At 42.6% G+C, this 26,028-nt stretch overlaps 1 protein-coding gene across 4 annotated transcripts in view; it reads left to right on the forward strand.

Moving 5' to 3' along the window:
* The window catches only part of LOC106745602 (probable phospholipid-transporting ATPase IA), a 36,834-nt gene that overhangs the window by 8,547 nt on the left and 2,259 nt on the right, over window positions 1-26,028 (forward strand). The window contains exons 1-21 of one of the 4 annotated variants that reach the window (XM_014621358.1): window positions 2,566-2,582; window positions 6,068-6,449; window positions 15,697-15,932; window positions 16,593-16,691; window positions 16,782-16,892; window positions 16,988-17,235; window positions 17,574-17,854; window positions 18,170-18,464; window positions 18,973-19,199; window positions 19,306-19,685; window positions 19,774-19,911; window positions 20,004-20,156; window positions 20,223-20,420; window positions 20,505-20,604; window positions 20,699-20,943; window positions 21,036-21,161; window positions 21,315-21,455; window positions 21,553-21,671; window positions 21,769-21,903; window positions 21,993-22,097; window positions 25,572-25,669. In XM_014621358.1, coding sequence (XP_014476844.1) covers window positions 6,083-6,449; window positions 15,697-15,932; window positions 16,593-16,691; window positions 16,782-16,892; window positions 16,988-17,235; window positions 17,574-17,854; window positions 18,170-18,464; window positions 18,973-19,199; window positions 19,306-19,685; window positions 19,774-19,911; window positions 20,004-20,156; window positions 20,223-20,420; window positions 20,505-20,604; window positions 20,699-20,943; window positions 21,036-21,161; window positions 21,315-21,455; window positions 21,553-21,671; window positions 21,769-21,903; window positions 21,993-22,097; window positions 25,572-25,669 — 3,802 coding nt within the window. In that variant the 5' untranslated portion in view covers window positions 2,566-2,582; window positions 6,068-6,082. Of the gene's footprint in view, window positions 1-2,565; window positions 2,583-6,067; window positions 6,450-11,852; window positions 13,258-15,696; window positions 15,933-16,592; window positions 16,692-16,781; window positions 16,893-16,987; window positions 17,236-17,573; window positions 17,855-18,169; window positions 18,465-18,972; window positions 19,200-19,305; window positions 19,686-19,773; window positions 19,912-20,003; window positions 20,157-20,222; window positions 20,421-20,504; window positions 20,605-20,698; window positions 20,944-21,035; window positions 21,162-21,314; window positions 21,456-21,552; window positions 21,672-21,768; window positions 21,904-21,992; window positions 22,098-22,753; window positions 23,647-25,571; window positions 25,670-26,028 lie in introns of those variants that run through there. The other 3 variants (XM_014621356.1, XM_014621355.1, XM_014621357.1) reach the window with 3 other exon arrangements.

Raw genomic sequence — 26,028 nt, forward strand, 5'->3', positions numbered from 1 at the left:
TCACGGCGATAGAAATAATTAAGCACGGTAACTGTGCTCCGTTTCGAAATCAATCTTCTTTGGCGAAGTCGTGATTACATTATACAGATATTACTTCATTCCACGCTGCAAAACACTCCAGTTTCTTCACGCTGTTGATAACGTCATCATTTGAGAAACGCCAATCTGTCGGCGTTTCTCAAATGATCATGTTGTCATCGCGTTGATACGCAGCACGTTGGGAAATTTGTTGAAAAAAACGCTGCGACCTTTGGTTAACCGATTGTATGAGGTGAATAATATGAATTATCCAGACACCCCGGGAGAGTTGATATATAAAATAAGGCCGTTTCGATTATTACTTAAATTATCCTCAACTGAGAAATCAATAACAATTAAAACAATATATAGTCGGACGATAGATTCCCGAATTGAAAATCTTGATACGATAAGCTCATAACGAAACACCGTGCGACGAGATTGTACGAGTTTCTCTCTCTCTCTCTCTCTCTTTCGCCAAGGTTCGTCCAATATTTGCCCTTCTCACCAGGATCACGAGTATCCAAATATTTCTATCTCTTTCGCCGTCCTAGTCGGCAGAGTCGAAAGGGCACCACGAAAGATATCAGCCTGACTACTCGGCTTGCCGTCCTAATCGAAGACCTATCTGTCGAAGACACATACGTCGCCGGCAGTCGCGGCAGTCTCGATACAACCGTACGAAAGGACAGCCGGTCGGCCGGCCAACCAGAGCCGCGGCCGACGCGCGCCGTAGAAATCTTGATCTTATCAGGTCGAAACTTCGTGTCTTGCGTTATCGATCGTTTCGCTCGCTCGTATCGGCCGTGTCTGCGCGATATCACGTTGGATTTCCACAGTGGCTCCCGGTCTGTCCGCGGGAAAAAACCGTCCGATCGGCAGTCCCTCCGACTGCTCCGGCCAACGCTGTAACCGAGACACTCGGACGTCCGTTGTGCACGACGCTGTATTGTTGTTGTTGTTAGCATAAACAGCCGACCGCACTTCTCCCGGCGTCCACGACGGCGTCCAGGACAGAAATTCACGGTAACAATCGAAGCGGCCGGCGCGCTCGCGAGTGCAGTTTTGTCCGCGGTGCCGAGCAGTGTGCGTGCCAATGCGGGTCGTTCGCTCTTTTTCCGACATACATGAACCTTCTTCCGGACGCCACGGAAATGCCTTTTGGACGTTTGTCGATACCTTGTCGATTTTCCTTTTTTTTCGTGAGGTTTATCGCGTGCGCGATCATTTCAGTGCTGCATGAGCTTGAATAGATTATTACGGTTGGCCTCCTTTGAAGTTGCATCGCTACCGCGCTGTGTGTTACCGGCTCAGAATCAGCGACTCGTTGACTCTTGGCATTTTAAATCGACTCTTGGAATTTATTCCACGAATTTGATCATACAACGTTTTGGAAGAGACTTCAAACAACAGACGCAGAACATTAAATTTCTTCTTTTCGATTTTTAGTTCGCGCGATATTCGAGGTCTAATTTCGCTTTTACTTCTTACTTTTTCGTTGATTCCTTGTTGTTCGTTCGGTATCTATGCAGTAAAAGAATTTGGTATTTGTATTAAATCGGTCCTTGTTAAAATTTTTCTACTAAATTTTAAACATACCCGTGCGTTGATTTAATATACTGTGTTTATGTTTCAATATTTTGGGTTGATATTCAATATATGTAAGTATTGAAATAACACATTTTATACTTCAGTGTCGTTTATATTTCAATGTCGAACGTATTCATTTTGTAGTCATTTTTTACATTTTTAATATTTGTGTTATTTTTCAACATATTCAGCTTGTGTTAAATTAACGTAAAGATTTTAGTGAGCCGTTTGGGACATGTGAGAAGTGTTAAGTGTAATACAACATTTTTCACTGTGTAGCAGTTGGAAAGTATAAAGGTTTGAAGAATTTAATAATCTCTTCAGAAAGCAGACTCGACAAAATTGTTTCCTTCCGACCACGTGCAGGGGTCAAAGTTGAACAGCTCTTCGGCGAAAGTGGGAACCACACTGAATCGCTCATCTGACCGTTTCCTAGCTCTTACTACTGAACACAACAATCGTCTTCGTTAGAAAAAGAGAAAGAGAGAGGGAGAGAAAAAAAAAGAAAAAGAGTACGCGTCCATCTATTCGCACAAGAGGTCTTCCATATATATTCACACGCTTCTACAAAAAAGAGGATAAAATCGTTCGACGTTTATCGTAGTTATCTTCCATTTTTATCACTTCCAAATATATTTAAGATTCGATCGTTAGGAAAGCAAGCGATATAAAAACAGTTACGATATCAGTGATATTCGGGCGACGATTAGCGTGAATATTCGTCTGTATCTTCTCGTGCGTGCGCACGTAGCAAAAATATTTGCCGCATCTAATTAGGTAGTGGCTGCGACATCGTCCGGCTCGCGCTTAATTGCTCTGGCAAGCCTCCCGAGCGATGAATTATTCGCGGAGCCGTCACTCGCGGATCAACGATAAAACGAGGCAATAAGGCTGACGTGCCAAGACGAGAAGGAACCAATCCAGCCTTCGAAACGGAGCGCAAAGATCAGCCTCGGACAAAGCGTTTAATAGTAGTGAGTAGCCTTTTCCCGTTACGATACGAGTAGAATAGCACGTGGTAACAGCAATAAAATGGTCTATTATCTTATATCTGCCGAGAATAAGTAAAATCCCTCATTATCCTGTATTATTTAGGACCGCTGCTAAAAATAGACATCGCCAATTTACGTAATCGCGAAACGTGTCGTTCTCCAGCGGCTTGTTCTTTTTATCTGCAACTAAAACAGTGCAGCTAAAAAGAACAGGCCACAGGTGTAATCCGCGAAAAGTATCGCTCGTAAAGTAAACGCGATTGGCTTTGCAATCGGAGACACGGCTGTCCGAAACGTCAGAAATGAACTTCAAATTTATCTTAGATAAATTTATTTTAGATAATAACTATCCAATATTTATTCACTCATGTTGGTTCAGTGACGCACAAAAATAGTCATATCAAACGAGCAAATCGGATAACGCGCGAGTTATCTCGGAATCGAACTTGTTACACATTTAGAGACCGAGTGGATCATCACGATTCAACGTTCGTCGGAGGAAAAAATTACACGCGAGATCTTCGTCCGCGATTCGATTCGTCCGTAAATTTGGTCATTTACCTTTGACAGTATCAAACACGTTGACTTTGTCGTTACATATATGTATGTACGCGTAATTTTGGCAACGAGAGTCGATGAATGAAGATGCGAAACGGTCGTCCGAGCGCCGTGTGAAATTTACGTGTGAGATTTACGTCGAAGTTGACGAAAGCAGCAAACGGTCGGAAGTCGAAGACTTCCACTTCGAGAATTCCATTTCAGTGAACATTGAAGTGAGAATTTTGTATTCCACATGCGCTGTCCTGTCAAGGACGGACAGGTGCGATAATTCCTCACGAATGTTCACGCTTCGGACGTTGTTTATTTTATTTTCGATCGCACATGCGATCAAGCTGCCGTATTGCGCGATTGCGTATTAAATGTAAGGCAACGGAGCGTGCTCGTACGCGGAAGAGACGCACGTGCGTGGGGCATGCGCGACACGCCTTCCCACTCCTATGTCTCGTTTCCTAGTTCGCACGTAATCGAAATACCGCGCCGCGCGGAAAAAACGAGGCTTTACGTAATATTTACCTCCGTTGCGAAGATTCCTTATCGTCGTATGAGGAAAATACGCGGCGGCTGCGGAAATGCATGCCTGCGCGTAGTCGATCCTATGCTCGTTATCGTCGTGAAACACAAACACTATCGCAATTATTTCCCGGAGGACACGCCATTTTCTCTGTAGATTCATTCATTAACGGGGCATGCACGGTCAGCCAGTTATATTAATGTTGCTCATCCGTCCTTCGATGATGTCCGTCGTGCACTTCGTTCCGATCGAGCAACTTTATATGTTCGAGGAAATCGAATATACTACAAACAAGTAAACGAAACAAGGAAAAAAGAAATTAGCTGTTCATATAATACAATTGTACAAACAATGTTCATATAATACAACTGAAATTTAATTATCGTACCTAGTTTTTAGCTATGAGAGCTGAAACAGAATTAGCTGAGTTAATTAAATTTCAGCTTTGTTATATCGACAGTTAATTTTCACCTGTGAGAGCTACTTCTTTTTCCCGTGCGGGGGATTGCAAAAGCTCGTCGAACCGTCGATGATTTCACTCAAATGACACAAAGCATGAGTTATTTTGCAAACACGGAATCAGACATTTGGCCGGAACAGGTGACGAGAAGCAGTAGATAACGATAACAGGTATTTTGGCTCAACGCGACATGCACTACTTCCTTGCTATCGAAAAGTAACATCGATAAAAATTTAAAAGTAACATCGATAAAAATTTAAATTTTTGCAAAAAAGCCTCGGATACAAATATAACATAAATACGCTTATATTTGCATGGGCCTTCATAGTTTACGTCACAATTTATCTACATCGATGCAATTACCAATGAGCGCGCAATGTGTTATCGCGGTGTACTGTTTATTACCAGCCGACATGAGTCACTGGTGCATGCATACTGTACAACGCAATTCTCTGACAAACCTGAACGTGAACAATATATTTCTGTATTTATTCTTAGTTGCGACATCAAGGAGATTTGAACAACGGCCCAAGCAGGTGTGGCACGCTTGATCATGCTCTTTGCGCGAGTCCCGTTTACGAAATATTTATCCAATTATTCTCTGTTCTTAATTTCGACGTTAAAATACCAGAGAGTAGCATCTCAGTGGAAAGTCGGGAAATTAAAGTTTCTATCGTTGACATAAAGAAAACTCCAATAACATCGACTTTTGTAGAGCGCCTGTTGAGACTGTCGTTCGCTCGCCTGACTAAACAATGTTTGCCTCAAGAGTTGCGAATTCCAGCTAATTTAGAAAAATGAACGAATCAGGTCAGTGAGAGTCAATCAGTTTTACCTTGTCAAGGTGTTTCCAGGGAAACAACCACGGCATCGTACGTGACATGTGTGACGAAACAAGCGTGGGTGAATGAACCGTGATGTACGTGACATAAGAAACTGACAAATCAGGCTCCTTTCAGGGCCTCCAGTGTTCTTTGATGCATATGCGTTACCGTGTTACATATGTTACCGCGTGTACGTTTTGCTTACGCATAGTTATATCGCGTTTTGCGCCTATCATCGCGAAGACACGTCACACACCGCGGTGCACGTTTAAGGGATTCCATCGCAATTCGATAAAAACAACTCGAATCTCCGATCTCGTCACCTTAACAGGTTACACCGGGAACTGATTACCGAATAAAGCAATTGAATAACGACGACGAATCGACACTGAGATCGGTTCAACTTCGAAATCTCGAATCCAGCTTGAGCTATCATTTATTATTAAAATAAATTCGCCGACCTTTCCGCGAATTATTCCGGATGGCCGATTCACGCGCGGATGAACGAACCATGACGTACGTGACGTCATAGTATATTGTAATATTCAAAATATATATACACACATTTACACTCTTATATACCTCTTTCTATTATCTACGCATCTTTGTTAGATTCACCGATCCTTAAATATATTTATATTTTTAATATTAATAAGAAATTAATAAGAAAAACAAAATAATACTTTCGTATTTGTAATATTGTGTATGTATGTTTACCTCAACTTCGTTTCAAATTAACACATTGTTTAGGCAGTGAAATTAATGTATAAAAACGTAATTTTGTTCGGCAAATATGAAACTTATGAGTAGTTTCTTTAATGCCGAAAGTACGATGCTAAACTTTACAGTTTACACGAGCGATAACATTATCCTCCTTAAGGATAATTTGCGTCTATTTAGATGACTTATAGTCTAGTTAAAATTTTACGATATTGACATTCATAACTTCTCTTTTGAACCTTCAATTCTTAAGTGTGTTTCCCTGGGACCTATAATCGTCACGGTCAGGTTTGCGGTTACCGGCTTGGACCCGACATTTATATCTTCACATTCACAAGGCGAAAAGACAGTGACGTTGTAACCCGATCGCACTGTGGTTTCTGTTTCCCAGGCGCCGGCACAGTCAATGCAACCGACTGCCAGGGGGAACCCCCGGGTCCTCAGCCCTGGCCCGTTGCGACCGTTTACACCTCCGGACCTCTCTTCCATACCTCATATGGACGGCACACCTCTGCACAACGACAGCAATGGCAACAACAACAACAACAACAACAATGCTCATAACAGCAACGCATCACCTGCGAGCCACAGAGCGAACGATGGCGCACAAGAACCCACCGGCCTCTTCATCATCGGTAGTCCCATCGATCTCGGCGACATCGACAACGTTGACAACCTCGACCTCCGTTTGGACCCTGCCGTACGTGGCAGACGAAGAACGCGGGAGCACATCGAGCTGCAGGAGACCAGCTTGCCGGAGACGACTTCCGAAGGTGAGTGAATTAATAATATAATACTAATAATCTTTATTTACGGAAAAAAGGATCCTTTAGTATATAATACGAAATAATAATCTCGTAGATATATTATACAAAACATGAGAGAGAGAAATAGCAATTAATATATAAAAAATTATACAAAAAAATAGATCATTAATTTCATCAGTACATAGAAGAGAGTTAAAAGATCGCAAGCGTAATAAAGATCCTTTAAATTGATTTTAATTGAATTGATTAATTACGGAAATTATCCGTGCGAACATTCGCGAGACCTCTTAATGAGCGAACTCTGGGATAAAATGTCTTATTAAAGTCCACTCCAAGTGACCAATTATCCAAGCCGAGAGTCCGCTGCTTAGGTCCTACATTTTCCACAATATTACAGCTCCAGGGCTATAATCAGTTCCGTGTGCGTCCAATTTTCGCTAACGACCTCCCAATTCCGCCGGAATAAATTTAGGCTCTCACGAGCGATAACATAATGCACCTGTGAGAGAAGTGTTATGACAAACTTCGCGAGGAGGAGCCAAGACAAGCAGTTATTATTTTGACAACCTGCATCCGTGAATACCCGGCTTTGTCGTTTATACATGAGATATTCCCGCGGAGACACGCTGAGTTTCTGGCAGCGCTTTCATCGCTAACAGATAATAGTAATTCACTTTACTCGAGTGTCGTGTTGATTCAGTCGACGCTTTTAATCTCGTAACCTGCCCATACCAACACTTCCTCGTCGCCCAGTCATAGAGGTGAACTTACTTCATCCGGTTCGCTATCTCCGAAACCGAGCGTTTCCTAATACGAGTTTTTAAAACTGCTTTCCTCGTTCTTTCTATCAGTCCGCCGAGTTCCCTGGGATGTAGAGGAGACCAGTTTGCTAGAGGGCTAAAGTTAGCTAATTGATTATTTTTCTTGCTTTCTAACAGGCTATAGAATCGAGAGCAAGTAGGGGCTTCTATATAATCATCTTTGACATGTTTGAAATCTCTGCTTGCCCGATTCTGTAGACTGAGAAACCCATTTAGTTGAATGAACAAAATTCTTGTTTGGACACGGGCAAACAAATATTTCGATCGCACTGGTTCAGAGAACTAAACCTTGGTTCTCACAACCAAAACGTTTGTTTGCCCATGTCCGAACAAGAATTTTATTAATTTAACCAAATAAGTTTCTCAGTGTGATGTGTTAGAAAATAGGAAAAATAATCTATCAGCCAACTTACCTCTTCAGCCAATTTCCTAGTTCTCTTATTTACCGCTTTTGTCTTCCCCTCATTAGAAAAGTACGGTTCAAATGTGCACGTGCTAATGTCTGAGCTCGATGAAGATTAGATTGCAAGGGCGGCGCGAAATAGTTCCGATCTCGCGAGCTTCTCCTGAGGTATGCGTTCATGGACGGGCGAACGGCGCCGCTCCGTTTAAACAGTCGCGCGGAGAGAACCACCCCCGGTGACGCGTCGCGGGGGTGTCCTTGGCCTATCGATAACGTTTATACAGTCGTCACGGCATCGCCACGCTTTTCCACGCCGCTCTGGCGATCATCGTGCGCGCAGCCGTTGTTGCGTCCAGGTGCTCGCGGCCGGTGCTGACACCAACTTGTTGCCGTGGTTGGGCGCATGCGTTCTCGTGCGGGAGCACGTGAACACGCTTGACGCATTCGTCAAGGCACCCTGCTCGAACAGTGCCGTATTTAGCGGGTGGTTGTAGATGGGCGCGAATGATCAGAAAAACAAGGAGGTTATCAAAAGGTCTGTCCTTTTTTTTCCTGAACTGCTTGTATTAGTTTGTATTAGTCCTTGTCTTCTCTTCTTTTTCTACCAAATCTTAACTATATATCTGTCTCTTTTGAAGTTCTGTAAGTGTACACTGGTTCAGCGGAAAAGGACAGACCTGCACAGAAAAAAGTATCTTGCTGGCACAGCAATTTCTCAGTTACTGTACGGATAGTAAAAAGAATTGTTTGAAATAGCAAAAAGATTGGTTAAAATTAATTACTATTTGTTGGGTACATGGACAGCAAAATAAATGGGTTATGCTAATTAAATGTTTTGCAGTCAAATTATTTTATCCTAGCAACAAATCTTTTTGCTGTCCGCATAGTGAGAAATTTGCTGTGTCAGCAAAACACTCTTTTAATTTTGAAGGATATCGTGGACCACGAGTCCAAGATAAAGGAACCTCGCAGGCGTGTCTCCTTACACGCCCCGGCGCTCCTCCGTGGATTTCTGAAACCCTAAAATTCCCGATTGGGCACTCGAAATGCTGAATATAGACCAAATCTAGTTTCGATAAATTTTAAAACAACCACGCAGAAATTTTACAAGCGCGACGATCTCCGCTTCCCCCAATTCTCTCCAAAACTCGCTTGACCCGACGCCCTTGACTCGCAGGCGCTTCATCTGCAAGTGACATGCAGAGTGACTAAAAATCTCGACTTATCTCGACTTATCTCAATCTTGACACCGCTATCTGCGGAACGTTCGGTTGCCGGCTAGACCGGTTGGACGAGCTCGTGCAGCTTGGAGTACGGGAAGCGCGTGGTGCGATCTTCTGACACAACGGAGTTGCGTGGCGTCGTGTCGCGGTCTGAAGGAGTCACGGTCAACCAGTGCCACCTACGGAGTGCGGAGATCTCCGCGAGAGCAACTTCGTGCCGCATCGGACGTGCACCTCCGCGTCCCGAGGTAGATGCGAGTCGAGGATGAACGTCGCGTCGCGTCGCATTGCATCACGTTAGGGTGTCTGTGTGTGCGCATATCCGCGTTACGTACGCGCGGATTTTCGGGCGGTGTAATCGATGCCGCCGCCGCCTCGGCACCGTCGTGGCGCGTGTGCGCGTTGACGCACGTGCATGTAGCCGACGTGTCATCGTCGGCGAGCAGCAGCAGCAGTAGCAGCAGCAGGGGTGTGGCGAGAGAGAACGGCGAGGCTTCCTTCGGTCGGGATGACGTAAACGGACGGTCGTTAGCCTATGAGAACGCGTGACGGGAGTGCGTGCGTGAATACGTTTCCGCTTCGTGCGGCCAAAGGTGTGAGATTGATCGCCGGGCGGCCGGAAGTGCTACATACCTGACTTCTTTTCAAGCGAGAGAGCGAGAGAGAGAAGAAGAGAGACAGAGCTCGTTCGATCGATCGCCGGACGAGACGTGCCGATAACACGCATTTCGGAGTTCGCCCGGCGGGCTGGAATTTTCTCAGCGCGGATTCACAAGGACGCAGGTAGAAAGGAGACGCCGTTCTTCTCCGCCGATCCTGAGGAATTAAATGCGAACTGCGCGAAGCGGACGATTGATTCGAATGCTCGCAGACTTGGCGGAGCTGCGGCTGATCCGAGCGAATTTCTCCCCGTGCGAATTGCCTGGTCTCTCGAAGGGGGCGAATTCGCGTGCGACCTGTGGGTGAAAGTTCCTCCCGTCCGATCGGCGAGTTCGGTGGAGGCGAACGCGCGGCGGAGATACTCGCTTTATAAATAATTCAGCTTCCGTCGCTCTTTTCCTGCCTCTGACATAATGTTCCCTCGGCCGCACGTGTCGCCAGGCGTGTGCATTTATAGCGTTGTGCGTAACTTTCGGGAATTCGATCTTCGGACCGATCGAGAGAAGACAGCCCGGCGGGAATGAATTTCCACGGTGAAGGGGAAAAGCGCTGCATTCGAGTAAATAATTACTTCGATATTCCTTAGCGAGCTTTCACCTGGATTAAGTAAATTTTACTTGGATCAAATAAATATTATTTGAATATATACTGAAATGAAGATTTGGCAATAAATACTAAAATTTGGTGAATATTTGCCGGCCAAGTATTTGACTACTGTATATAATATAATTTAATATACTAAATATACAATATATAGAACTATTATATAGAAGTATTATACTATATGGCATACGGAATTCAATTACTTGGTTATAATAATTAAACATTTGATTGGCAAATATTCACCAAATTTAATTCTTATTACCAAATCCTTATTTTTAGTCAAAAAGCTGAATAATGCCGTATTCAAGTAATATTTACTTAATCCAAGTAAAAATTTATTAAGGAGTATTGAAGTAATTATTTACTTGAATCTAGCATTTTTTTTCAATAGCCGCGTTCTGCTGACGCACGTCTCTTCTCGCTTAACGACGGAGATACGAGAAGATTCCGGATCCCACGTGTCCCACGGTATATCGTTCGTTTTTTACACAAAGCGTGAGTAATGCCGAATCCTTTTTTGTGCAACCGATGCTCCAGCCGGGCGCTCCAAAAGTGCGATCGTTCCATCGGCGACGGCAGATCAATAGAAAGACGTCTGTCGCGTCTAACGCGAGGGACCGACGCTGAGGATGCAACTTTGTATGTTGAGTTCGGGGCGCGGAAGGACGGCGGTAACGACGGAAACGTTAATTGCGGCGCTTTAGCGAGGCGATCATCGGATAAATGAGCGCAAACGCTTCGCGTGCAGGCCTGTCGGAAGACGAGATATAACACCGGCAGGCGAGGCTCGATTATGTGACACCCACTCTCGCGTAACCGTATTACGCAATCGTTATCTCGCAGAGCGTGCGCATCGAAGGCGTCGTGCCTGAATAAAAACATATGCCGTCGTAAATAGTGCACGTCACGTCGTACCCGAGTACAGCGGGCGTGAGTTTGGAAAATCAATATAGCCGGGTATAATTAAATCGCCCGTCATCGTGTCGTCCGCGACGTTCCGCAGACTTTTGTGTAAAAGTCCACACCGGGGAGGACAAAAAGTGCTTTGTTCAAGTAAACATTTACCGAGGAATATTGGAGTAAATATTTTACTTGGATTAAGTAAATATTATATTCTGCGTTTTTTCAATGCGCTACAATCAAGTAATATTTATCTAATCTAAGTAGAATAATTAAACTCCAAAATACTCCTTAGCAAATATTTGCTTGAGTATCACTTTTTTTTTCTTTCATAGTACTTTTTGCACGATGCGTATTTGCAGTGAAATTCTATTTATAATCTCGTTTGCCGTGCACTGGGAAAAGTTCTTGAAAATTTATTTGTGAGATATGAGGTTTATTTCACAGAAATAAGATTTATTTTTGTGAAATAAATCTTCTCTCTTTCATTCCCGCAAGTAAAATTTTTTAATATATCTTTCTGAGTGTAGGGGAATTAATTTTCTAATAATTCCCAGAAAACACATTTTCCTATTGTATATGAGATGCATTGCGAAACTCGAAAAGAAAATGTTGTAACCTTCGCATGATTGACATACACATGAATTTGTAAATCATCAAATGTTTCCTTGTGTTATGCGGTAAAGAAGGTTGTAAGTAGAATTCGAAACGAAGTATTTCGTTCCACACGCTATCGCGAATTGCTGCTTGTTTAAAGTGAGTCTAATTATCTTCCGTCTCGTTTATATCCTGGGTTCTGCTTAATTACATAGGATATCCGTTGAAACTGGATATTAGCAGACCCAGACGTTACGTTGCGCTGCACATATATGCACAGTGTTCCGCTTTTACCGCATTATCTTTCAGCGATCCTTGCAACGTCGCATCTATATTTATGATCGAAAGCCTTAACATTCGAGAAATTCAAAAATATTATTTAGTAAAATATTATTTCGTCATATACATTCGGCAAGCAAAAAGTATATTTGCACACCTCGTCTTATTTGGGACAATTTTGCTGCAATGTGCTCTTTTCTCATATAACCCCCAAACTTCCTAAAGGGACGTCCTAAAGACGTCCTCGGGACGTCTCTCGGCTGAAGTATACTGTGTAGGTTATTCAATATATTAATAAAAAAATTCACCTATTACATACAATAGACAACTTTACAAAAATATTCTTTCCTTTTGTACAAATTTATTAAAAAAAAAAACGTCAGATATATTTCCCTAAGGGTTGTATTTTAATTTCCAAAGTAGTTTATCCCTTCTGTCATTGATTACCCGAGCATAATAAGCTCGTTGACATTCTCACGGGAGACAAATCGACTTCAGTTCGTAGGGGAGCGGCCGGAATGAGCCGGTCTGCCATTCGAATGCGACGCGGTAGAGTCGGGACACCCCGTATAAGCACGCTACGAACGGACTCGTGACAGCGCCGCGAGCGCACGTGACGGTAACAACGCGGCGCGTCGTAGCGATGCGTCGGGTAAGTTTTTGTTCGCATGAAAATACGCGTCAGCGCCCGTCGTCGTGCAGTCGTCATTGTCGATGTTCCGCGAACGCGCACCCGCGATATCAGTCGGGTGATTCGCGGGAACCGAGCGAAATCGGGCGTCTGCGGTGCACAACTCGGCTGTGCATAACCTCAAAGCAGTGCGATAAGCAACCTTTTGGGTCGGAGGAGGCGGAAAAGGGACGTGCCGTCGGTTTTCCTTGCGAGCGGACACGCCGAGCAGACGTATAAGGACGTCGCTCGGTCCGCGCGCGCGACATTGTTGTGGCACGACGTGGCCGGCGATCGATGCGATTAAAGGCGGAATTATTTATCGTCGAGCTTATAGGTGATCTAACCTATAGTATCACCACCACCAGTGCAACCGCCGCCGTTCGTACGCCCATCCGATGCGACAGCGTTGCCCGGCCAGGCGAATGCGTGTGTAGAGGTGTTTTTGTGCACGCGTGTACGTACGTGCATTCCCGGCGGATTAAATATGAATCGGGAAATCGGACGTATTGCGCACGGTGACATGTGTGGCACGTGCTAGCTCGATTCGGCGACGTATATACATCAGCAGCGATCATGGAAGTCGCGACCACGAAGCTGCTGCAGTGGTTCAACGAACTCAGATCCCGCGTACACCTCTATCTGCACGCCCAGACCCGTAAGTCGTCCTCCTCCCTTTGGCGGGAGAATTGCTAATTAATTAAGACAGATCGGACGTATTAAAAGTGCTGGATAACGTATCTAATAACGTGTAACGTAAACAATGACCGTCTCTCTCTGTATGTGTGTGTTTGTGTCAAGTCGTGGGAAACTTCTTATCTCTATGGTGGTGCCGGGATAATTCGACTTTTTTTTTTTTTTGATAGTTGAGCGTATCTAACTCCTCTGTATCTTCAAAGAGATACTGTTGATTTAAAGGTCCCTCCGAGATAACACCTCCCAGCGGACGATATCTTATCGCTTGTAGTAGTATTTCACAACGCGAATTTCGTAATAGCACTGTCGATGTACTCCCGAGCGAAGGATGCTCGATATAAGCGATTTTACCTTCCTGTGAAATATGGATGCGGCTTTTTCAGCGTGCACTTGCGGTATCCGTGCTGTGTTGGTGTGTATACGCGCGAGTGTACGATAAGCCGGCTAGTTTAAAAACAGCTCTTGCATATCTGAGAGAAACTTGTTCTGTGAACTACAACATGGCTGGATACGGTTCAATAGGCCATTAGAGGCTTTATCATCTTTTTCCGCGGAAACCGCACCGCGTTATCTGGCATAGCCCATTGACGTAGCGAGTTATTTTCGCGCCGTCGTGAAAAATATAATAGTGATATATCTCGGGGAAAAATACGTTTCCCATTATCGTATGCAGAGCGGAATCGATTTATGTACGAGAAAAGACACCATTTTAAACACGAGTCTTTGCCTCGCCGCTTCCGCTGAGGGAGATTCTCACGCGGCTCTCTCCATTCATCTTGCAAAAGACTTTGAAACGAACTGAAGAATGTCAATATAACGATTTCGTCTCGCTACCAGCGATGTAATAATGTCTCCGAAGAAATATTTCTCAACGCTTCGTGCGAGACACTCTATATACACAGCAAAAAATCTCGTGTATAAACGATCCACTGAGATTTAGTGTTGCTTTAACATGAAGAATGTGTTAAAAAGTGTACAAATATAATGTTAAATTAATACATTCATTTTGTCTATTTATACTTTTTAACACATTCCTTATGTTAAAGTAACACAAAATTGTAGCGTACCGTTTTTAATATAAAACTTTTTACTGCATACAGTCGGTGTCATGTATGCTATATCACTTTCTAGATAAAAATTACACGATTTTCAAGTCTTGCATATTCTAGTAGAAATCTCATGCATTTTTTTAAGTTACTGAATAATTTATTAACTTTTTCTGTCTGGTAATTGAGAAGTAAAACTACTTAAGATCCCGATCAAGATGTGTCACTATCAAGTTCTCGTCCATTTTCTACGCAGTATTGTTACAACTAATGAGAATCTGTTAATATTAAATGGTAACTGGATAGATGTCTAAGGAAACTGCATATATTTCTACCAAGGCGTGTGCACAAAATCACAAATATAATTAGAGCCATTATAACTCTATCATTGTAATTCGAGTTATTTTGCGATTTTCAACCGTATGAATATTATTTACACGGCAGAGAATCTTATAAATGTTCGATCTAGGGAATGATACAGCATACATGACGCCGACTGTACGTCATAACAATAAGATTTCTGATTGTTGCGTCTTTATCGCGTCTCTCGCATACGATAGACGATAAAGGCGTTTGACGTACCCGACAATGAAACAGAAGCCTTTCGCACGAATCGCGCTCGATGCACCTGTCCCGGAGAATACCTACGGCTGTTATTTATCTCTCAAGTTCACCATGTCACGTATGATACTTTTATAATGATCATATAGTGATCATTCGCTACGTATACCTCTTCGCTCGTGTCGCGATGCAACTGTCGGTTCACTATTCGTGGGCGGTGATATTATACGACCGAGGAGAGACTGTAGGAAGAATATATCTGAATATCTATTATATTCCTCGGAAAATGTCATTTTCTCGGACATGAATACGCTTCTATGTCCTCTCGGAATTCTCGATAAAGTGCCGTGACCTTTTTTTACGCCAACCCTTTCGGTAATGAGCGCATATTTTTATACCTGAAGGTCCGAGAACAGTGTAAGTCCGGTCGCATTTAGCCCGTCTCATGGAAAGGCCTACCCACAGTTGCGAAACAAGTGATTCAGAAGATTGCCTGACTCTCGGTTAAGTTTGAACAGATAATGTATGTAGCGGAAGACCACTGGGTTTGTCAAAAAAAATTCGTTGAATTAACGCGACTACGAACGAACCGAACGCGTTTTCATTGAAGGTAACAGAATTTCTAATTTTTATAAATTAGATTCGATGATAAAAATCGGAAATTCTGTTTCCTTCAATCAAAAGGCTTTCGGTTCTTTCATTGTCACGTTAATTCGACCGATCTTTTTTCTCCGTGTCGACGCTTTCAATTTGCACGATATGAACAGATTGCCACTTTTCTCGTTCTGTTATAGTTGGTCCGATAAGGGCGGAAAATGGTGGCTCACAGGGTGAGGATCAACCACCTACGCAGCATGGTGATAGCGAGGAGAGGGTCATCTTTGTCAATGCTCCGCATCAACCCGCGAAATACAAAAACAATCACATCACCACTGCGAAGTACTCGTTTCTGTCATTCGTACCGTTATTCCTGTTTGAACAATTCCGTCGTTACAGCAACTGCTTCTTCCTGTTCATCGCACTTATGCAGGTAGCTTGTGACTTTCGACTGATAAGCGTAATCGAATCGATAAGCGAAATCAAATATTACGAGTGTATACACGGAGAAAAATAATTTGCCGGCACAGCAAATTTTATACCGTCGCGGCAAAATCTGTTGTAAGTTATTAATGCGGATAGCAAAACGATTTGTTAAGAATATTAATCGTCATTTGCGGAATCTATTTGAATTATCTAAATTATTTTGCTATAGAAAATGAGTAAATGTAGGAGAGCACTATTTTATTCTAACAACAACAACAAATCAACGTGTCTCCTAAGGACGAATTTACTTAGCAAAATTATGATATCTTGGCAACAAAACTGTTTCTGCTCTAATTACGAACAATTCGCTAATTTGGTTATGCCAACTAAGTTTTATTAATTATATAATAGCAGTTATGGTTTCACTACAATAGCAAAATTATATTTTTCCGTGTAACGAATATACAGTATGAACTGAAACTGTCGAATCCTTCTTTGTGCGATTTCTTCGTTCGTATTTTCCCAGCTGGTTCTCGAATTAGAAATTTTAATTCTCTTTTGCGCGCGTATCCGTTTCTTTACGCTCCAGTTTCTTCAGACCCCATCCTTGAGAACTATATTCAAGCCTGGTAGCATTAAAAACGCATTCTTTCTGATTTAAATTTAGCAAATACCAGACGTTTCCCCGACAGGACGGTACACAACATTGGTGCCACTGATTTTCATCCTCAGCGTATCCGCTTTGAAAGAGATAGTCGAGGACATTGTGCGTATGCTTAGGTTAAGAAGTTGAGAAATTGCCGTTTGCGCGTTGTCGCGCTTCCGTGCGACTAAAATCCGCCGCTCTACTTTTTAGAAGAGACACAGAGCGGACGATGAGATAAACATGAGGGAGGTGGAGGTCCTCAGGGACGGGCGCTGGCAGTGGATACAGTGGCGTGCTGTGGCCGTCGGCGATGTAGTTAAGGTTGCCATTCCGTCACGATCGTTGATGCGATAATAATCAATGCCCGGTTGACAGCACCTCTCCCCGCTAGAATCGCTTTTCTTTAATATGCATAGGTCCACAACAACACTTTCTTCCCCGCTGACTTGATCTTATTGTCGTCATCGGAGCCGCAGGGTATGTCCTTCATAGAGACCGCCAACTTGGACGGCGAGACGAACCTGAAGATCAGACAGGCCCATCCCGACACTGCCAATCTTTTGGATACCGCGGAATTAATGAACTTTCGCGCGAACATACAATGCGAGCCGCCTAACAGGCATTTGTACGAGTTCCACGGAGTCTTACGGGAGACCAATAAGCAGTAAGAGTTCATACGTGTCGCGTACGTCACGCACGCGACACGTACACATTCCATTCCACTGCATTATTTCATCCTCCTTCCACCTCCATAATGTGGATGGTGTTTCGGCATAAATACATGATTATACGGCATATTTTTATCAGTTATATTTAAACAACAAAAATATGAAAACGACTTAAACGGAAAGTGTAACTTGGAGCGAGTACGAATCACGTGGCAGCGAACGTGTTAAGTTCGTCTGTTCGAGGAAAACTTTCCGTTTGTCGCACGCTAGTACTCTCAACACACGTGATCTAAACATACACGGTTACATCATGAGCAACGTTGTTGTTTCGCAGGAGCGTAGCTTTAGGGCCCGATCAATTGTTACTTCGTGGCGCGATGCTGCGGAACACACGATGGGTGTTCGGCGTGGTCATATACACGGGCCACGACACGAAGCTCATGCAGAATAATACAGCGACGGCGCCGTTGAAGCGATCCACCCTCGATCGGCTGATCAACACGCAGATACTGATGCTCTTTTTCATACTTCTTTTACTATGCATCCTCTCCGCGATATTCAACGTAGTGTGGACGAACGCCAACAAACACGGCCTCTGGTACTTGGGTTTGAACGGTAAACCTCTCGCAACGCGTGAAAAACATTTTTTTAGACGGTAAAGAAATTGTTCGGGCAATTTGGAAGATTTTGCGGGAGTACTAATTGCTATTTTGCTGGATATATGGACAGCAAAATAAGTTGGTTATTGACCAACTAAATTTGATTGCTGTAGCAACGGCGTTTTGTTACAACGGCAATATTATTTTTCCCGTGTAACGAATTTATCTGCTGTCGCAATATTAACGAACAATTTGCTGTTCCAGCAAAACCTGTTTTCTCCGTGACGGCTTAATGATGATTTGGTGCCTTATCTTTCGCCTCTTATTGCAGAAGAAACGACAAAGAACTTCGCTTACAACCTTTTGACGTTTATTATTCTCTTCAACAATTTGATACCGATATCGCTGCAAGTGACCCTCGAGGTAGTGAGATACGTCCAGGCGACGTTTATTAATATGGACATAGAAATGTATCACGCGGAAACGGACACGCCAGCGATGGCTCGTACCAGCAATCTAAACGAGGAACTCGGAATGGTGAATTATGTGTTCACGGATAAAACCGGCACTCTCACGAGGAACGTAATGGAGTTCAAGCGATGCTCGGTCGGTGGGAAGATGTACGAGTAAGTTGACTTCGTTATGTGAATGCGTTCGTGTTTCACTGCGCATAAGGGTCAATCTCGAGTGGTACAATTATGAATGTTCTGGTTGCTCGACCATTTTTAAAAAAGCCCGCTTTTGTCAGTCATTATCCCTGTAGGTCAATAGTTCAAACTTAATACTTTTTTTTTTGCGAAAATACATATGTACTAGTACTTTATTGCAAAAAAAGCTGGATTTTTGAGATTTGACTCATATTTTTTAGGATGCTTTGAAAGTTGCTTCTTTCTAAAAAAAATCACCTATTTTAGGCTTAAATATTTCCGATTGAGCGAGTAAAAATATTGATAGTTTTGAATTATTGATATATAGGTGATAACTTGCAAAAAATTAAGTTCTTCTTAAATGATCGAGCAACCTGTGTTGCAAGTATAATCATAATTGTAACATAAGTGTAACCACTTGAGATGAATTGACCCATAATTGATCGCTCGAATGCGAGTGTTCTCCTTGACCGTGAATATATCGTAGTTTACCAATTCCCGTTATCGACGACGAGGGTGTGAGTGAGACTTGTTGCGAGTTGATCGAGGATATCATGGAAGGAAGATCGGTGCGGGACTCTCCAAATCCTATCGACAAGAAGAAAGCGGAACACGCTGCGGTGCTTCACGAATTCATGGTTATGTTGTCGGTTTGCCACACGGTTATTCCTGAGAAAGTGGATAACTCGATAATTTATCACGCCGCATCTCCCGGTAAATAAGCCCAGCCACTCGCGAATATTCACGTTTCGATCACGACGATATGCGGTTACGTTATCTCATCACACTCTCCCTTCTTTTTTCCCTTCTTTTATGACAGATGAAAGAGCGCTGGTGGACGGGGCACGTAAATTCGATTACGTGTTCGACACTCGAACGCCACATTACGTAGAAATTGTGGCTCTAGGCGAGACCCTACGGTACGAAATACTGAATGTAATAGAATTCACTTCGGCTAGAAAGAGAATGTCGGTGGTCGTGAAAACGCCCGAGGGAAAAATTAAAATTCTTTGTAAAGGGGCGGACTCTGTGATCTATGAAAGATTAACACCAACTAACCCTATAGAAGTTAGCGATCTCGACCAAGAGCACATAGATGATTTTCGTGACGCAACTTTAGAACACTTGGAAGCTTTCGCCAGCGATGGATTGCGGACGCTTTGTTTCGCTTCCGCCGAGATACCCGAGAACGTTTATCAGGTTTGCTATATTCGCAGAAACGAATTTTTTTTTCCATCGTCGCGTGTGTGCACACGTAGATAATTGACTCGGAATCTCTTCTCGATAGTGGTGGCGCGAGTCGTATCATAAAGCATTGATCAGCACGAGTAATCGCGAGAATATGTTGGAGGAGACCGCGAATCTTATTGAGACTAAACTAACGTTATTGGGGGCAACTGCAATTGAGGATCAGCTGCAAGATCAAGTAGGGAATTGTGTTTTACTGATATTCTTCTCTCGTGGCTGCTGCGTCAACGCGTGCTGAGTCACGCGATGATTTTATTTAACTTTCGCCAGGTTCCGGAAACAATACAGTCTCTCCTGCAAGCTGACATCAAAATCTGGGTATTGACGGGAGATAAGCAGGAAACCGCTATAAACATCGGTTACTCGTGCAAATTGATAACGCATGGGATGCCACTGTATATCATCAACGAATCCTCTTTAGATGTGAGTACACAATCGCGAGCTTCTCCAATCTCACGGATATATTCTGACGCGAAATAAATCTTGCAGAAAACGAGAGAAGTTATAATCCAACGCTGCCTGGACTTCGGGATCGACTTGAAATGCCAGAACGACGTAGCTCTGATCATAGACGGCAGTACCTTGGATTTTGCTCTGTCGTGCGACATCAGGATGGACTTTCTGGAATTGTGCTCGGCCTGCAAAGTAGTTATCTGCTGCAGGGTGTCGCCTATACAAAAAGCTGAGGTAATATTTCCGTTTTGCATCCGCATCTCTGCGACACGCGGGATCTGTTCGATTGGCTGTCTCACAAAGTTGCAATGTTTCCAGGTGGTCGATTTAATTACGAGCAACAAGAAAGCCGTGACACTTGCGATCGGGGATGGTGCGAACGATGTAGCCATGATTCAGAAAGCTCACATTGGCGTCGGTAAGTTTTATCGCCAACGCGATGTCAATCCCAGTCGATTATTTCTTATTACTAAAGAAAAAAAAATCATCACGATTCGCCCCGATTCTCGCAGGTATTTCAGGTGTAGAAGGTCTTCAAGCAGCTTGTGCCTCCGATTACTCCATTGCACAGTTTCGTTTTCTGAAACGACTATTATTCGTTCACGGTTCTTGGAATTATAGTAGAATGTGCAAACTAATATTATATTCGTTTTACAAGAACATCTGCCTATATGTCATTGAATTATGGTTCGCAATTTATTCCGGTTGGTCCGGACAGATTCTGTTTGAAAGATGGTCCATTGGACTTTACAATGTGGTAAGTTCCATAAATCGTTCGGTATTATGAATCTTGAAAAAAAAGAAAAAAGAAAGAAAGAAATTAACCTTTTAACGTATCCTGTTTTGCAGGTTTTCACCGCTGCGCCTCCACTAGCTATGGGTCTCTTCGATAAAGTGTGTTCAGCGGAAACTCACTTAGCTCATCCAGGGCTGTATGCGACGAAGAATAACGGCGAATCGTTCTTCAACATTAAAGTAAGTGCGCTTCTATACGAGCGATAAAAGCGAAAAGTAGAATTGGAGCTCGGCGGTGTCACGTATTTTCTCGAGAGAAGGAAGGAAACGCATGGACAGGTTCTCACTGAATTAATAAATTGGATACTTATGAATGCATTTATGTTCAAACAGGTATTTTGGATATGGATTGTCAACGCCTTGATTCATTCGTCGCTGCTTTATTGGCTGCCACTTTTGGCTCTCACGCAAGATGTGGTTTGGGCGAACGGTAGAGACGGCGGTTATCTTTTACTAGGGAACTTCGTTTATACTGTGAGTTCTACGCGTTGTGTAATCGTACGAGAGAGATTTATGAGAATTTCTATGAGAGAGAAAGGGAGACATTTATATATATCGTTTCGTTCATTAGTATGTTGTAGTAACGGTATGCGCGAAAGCAGGTCTAATAATAAACTCGTGGACATGGGTCACTCATTTAGCAACGTGGGGATCTATTATACTCTGGTTCTTATTTATTTTTATATATAGGTAAGATTTCCTCTTCATTGTACCATGTGATGTACACCCGTGTGTTGACACAAACAATAACGCACAATTTCATCGATACGTTTCTTCTCGGTTGCAGTAATTTTTGGCCCGTCTTGAACGTTGGCGCTGTGATGTTAGGCAATGACAAGATGTTATTCTCTTCGCCTGTTTTCTGGCTGGGACTTATATTAATACCACCGGCAGTATTGCTTTTGGATGTTACAGTAAAAGCGTGAGTATAACATGCTAAGCTATCGCTGATAAGCACTCGGCAGGACACGCGTATTTTACCTGTTCTCATATAAAATTACCTTTTATCAGAGTGAAGAATACAGTGTGGAAATCGGTAACGGAGGCAGCCCGGGAAAATGAAATTAGAAAGTCGGATCCCGGTGTTATATTCAACAATCAGGACTACAGAAGCTCGTAAGTACTCCCATCTATTTGCCGAGAACTAACATATAAAGGATGCTGAGGGTGTATTTAGTCGAAATAATCGGGAAGACGCTTTCTAACGTTCAGTTCGAAGGTACATTGTAAAAACCCTTGCGTTACTTAATTTGCAATTGCTGACAATTGCAAAGAAGAAGTTTACGAGAAACACGGTATCCGTTTGTCACTAACTCGTTTGGTTACACCTGAGAGGAATTTAATAGTGTGTGCCTTCTTAAAGAGGATCTTTAATACCCCGGCGTTAATGCATGAAATATTCCAGAAACCATGTTTTATTGCGTTGACTTACCAAGATCTATGCATGGCTTTCTAGATCCGGGCTCCATTATATTGTGTATACTATCTATAACAAACGTCTCAAAAAACGAACTTACGTGGGTGGTCTGATTAATCTTAGAGTACAAAATCTCTTATTTCTTGATACATCTAGGTGCATGTATGTAACCATATTGAGATCTCTGGTGATTATAGGGCGTGTGACTAACTCATTTCAACAGAATAACATCGCCGTTTGTATGCTCGCTTTACTGATAAACTCAACAGAGGGTCCCATGAGGCGAATCTGTTACTTTCGCTATTATTAATATCATTGATCTCGTAATTGAGTCGATACATATGAATTATGACAGGAGACCGAAGTTGACGGCGCGATGGTTAAGTCGATGTTGGTTCTTGCTCTGTCCGCGACGAAGACGCAATAGGATGAGAATATTTCCATTTGTAGCACTTGGCTCGTGGTTCACGCACCGTTCAGAGCATGCGTCAACCGCATCAATTCGTATCCCGTACCCTGAATAACCTGTCCGTCCATTGTAATCCCGTCCTTCACGACTGCCATAACCAGTAAGCATCTTTATTTCTACGCGATGAGTGGGTTTCGATGAGCTCGCGAGCATCGTTCTATCCTTGTTTCTCTTGGATATTAAACAAAGGCAGAACGATGCTCGCGAGCGTTAAGCGGAACCTGCCCTATATTGTGCGTGAAGTACATCAAGGCTAAGTTACACCCATGATCTGAATTAGCTTTAACGTTAAGTTGCATCAGTAATTCATTACCTCCTTTTATATACATAAGTGTATGTAAGTCAAGAAAATTCATATCTGATTTATGTTAGGGTTAACTTACTTATCGGTGCGATCGATGCCTGATGTGCTTAATCGTAATAGTGCCAATCTCACATTATTTTTTTCGAGTACAAAAATCTCTCAATTAGTCAAGACATTTATTTATTATACCAATGTTTTTACATATCCACGATAGTTTCCCGTATGTATATATGCGCTGTAAATGATACGTCCGAACAGCTGCATGGATTCCGAGATATACTTATGTTTTATTCGGGATATATATTTTATTTTATACAAACGAATATTATATTTACGTATATTTTTGATACTTAATATAACATACTAAACTTTAACATGTAATCATAATTTGTTAATTTTAATATTTATTATAGCAGCTGTCGCTCACTCTATCTTCCTGTTGTTTTATAATACACAATAAAACCTGTCGCACTTCTCTGGTGTAATTTAATTAATTGTTTGTTGTTGACATATTATAACACATTTTTGAACGAAGCTATACAGTGCGCCATAATGACTACGGGTTCTATTGTATACGTATATTCGCAAAGAAAAAAAATTAATTAATTAATTAATTCCTGTTATATTAATTTATATTAATGTGTTTTATTTCGTTCTTCCGTTATTTACTAATGTTAATCAGAATACAACACAGGTATCACATCGGGTGATATTAATCTCTATACTTGCGTCTAATACGTTGTGCGTATCTGTGTAACCTTAGGCAATATAAATCCCAATAGCGCTTGGTATTTTTCAACCTTGTATACATACGTGCACAAGAGGAATCTTTCGCTATTGAGCTAAATTAAATTTCATTGTACTCAGACCTCCACATCCATGCCAAATGGAATTTCGAATCATGGAGCATTAATGTAGAACCCCCCCCCCCCTTCTTTCTTTCTACCAAAATAATAGTGCTTGTAGATAAACTTAATGATCCATCCGTTACGTTATACTAATGTTCACCGTACACGATTTGCTGTTGGTTAATACGTTGATTTTTTCAATATGTCCTCTTACCGTGGTATCCCGTGCAGGCCTGTGCATGCCATCGCCGATCTCGCGAGGTGTAAGTACCCTCCCCCCCCTCCCTAGTAGTAATGTAATTCATAGCGCTCTTCCACTTGTGTATCTTTCGCATCTCCAAGCGAGAACACACCGCCGATTTATTAACGAGAACGCATGCCGAGCGCGTGTCTCGATGTCTCGCTGAGTTAAAGCGCACAGCACGGCGATCTTAAATGGCAATCACGCAGCTCCCTCACCTGTATTCCGTGTACAGCTCGAAGCGTGATAGTTTCCCAACGGAGAAATGAGCGTACATGCGACAAGGTGCGGTCGTGTTTCACCTCACTTCCGCTTGAATCGCGATCGTACGAACACCGCCGGCTTTTCGGCGAGCAACGCGCATGCCTTAATTAGATCTCATCAATGTATATATGTGAGCGATATATGTGAGGCACACATACACAGAGAAAAAGATCTCTTTAGATTTAATATTTCTGTTTATGACTGTTATTTGACTGAAATTCGTTTCATAGAAACAACATATACGAAATAATATTTGTTTGAGTAAAAATTATATCGTCTCATTCAAGAAAACTCGATTATTTAACAGAAGGAACGATATTATTTAAAATAATGTCTTTTAACCAAGTAAAATATTATTTGGTTACAATAAATATGTGAAAATAAAACAAATAATTTCTTTCTAAGAAAATGATCTTTCGTTTTAAACAAATTATTTATTTGAGATAAAGATACATATTCGTTGAAAAGTCTAACAATCGTACTTGTTAATCGAAACATTAGTTTCTTCGCAGCATGCCAATGATAAAATTTGTTTGGATGTGATGAAATTTATTAAATCCGAGGATATCTTTTTCTCGGTGTATATGTATGTACATATACATATCGATTTTTCCCGTTTGCGAGTAAATTGACAGGCCTTGTATCTGCATGTACGATTATCACTTCGTCCCACTACTTTTGATTTGATTCCCGCACGGTGATGCACACTGCACTACTCACTACCACACGTCCGTTGTACACCGTCGTAAACTCAATGAAAGAGAATTACATTTACGGAGCTCATTAAACTCGGAAAATGCGTCGGTCGAGAGCGAGATTATATGTGTGTATGCGTGAATGTATATATGAGTTTGTATGTGTGTGTGTGTGTGCGTGCGTGCGTGCGTGAGTGCGTGTACAGAACAACGATTAGAAAGTTAAAGGGAAAGAGAGAAAATTTATAGTTCGTCGAAAGCCATACTGAGAGAGGCGTTGATATGGACGATGGGGAGTTCTTTGGTCAGCCGAGAATCTCTAAATCATTCCTGAATGTGCCCGGCTTTGCAGATTGACGGAAACGGCGAGGCTGCTGAAAAACGTTAAAAGTGTTTTCTCCAGGCGCTCGAACGCCGCCTCCAGAGTCAATGTCGAGGTGGAGCTATCACGTAAGTTGTCCTTACCACAGAATCACGCCGGGGAAATCACGAAATTCTTCCTGTACTTTGCGCGACGCCCGGGCGAATCCTCCTGTGAACACGTCGTCTCTCTCTCTTTCTCTCTCTTTCTCGAGAGCCGTACATTATCCTAACGCGCGAACCCGACGATATACCGCGGACTTTTTTCTCTCTCACTAGGTAAACTTCACCACGATGTATTCTATTGTATTTTTCTCATATTTATATATTATTCCGCACTCTCTCTGGCACGCGCGCTTCATTTCTCACGGCTTCTCGTTTCTCGTCCGTCCATCCGTACGTCCGTCCGTTCGTTTTATCGTCCGTCCGTCCGTGAGCTTTATTTTATC

This window comes from Dinoponera quadriceps, unplaced genomic scaffold, assembly GCF_001313825.1.
Source record: "Dinoponera quadriceps isolate SergipeBrazil2010 unplaced genomic scaffold, ASM131382v1 scaffold1476, whole genome shotgun sequence".
Lineage (NCBI taxonomy): Eukaryota > Metazoa > Arthropoda > Insecta > Hymenoptera > Formicidae > Dinoponera > Dinoponera quadriceps.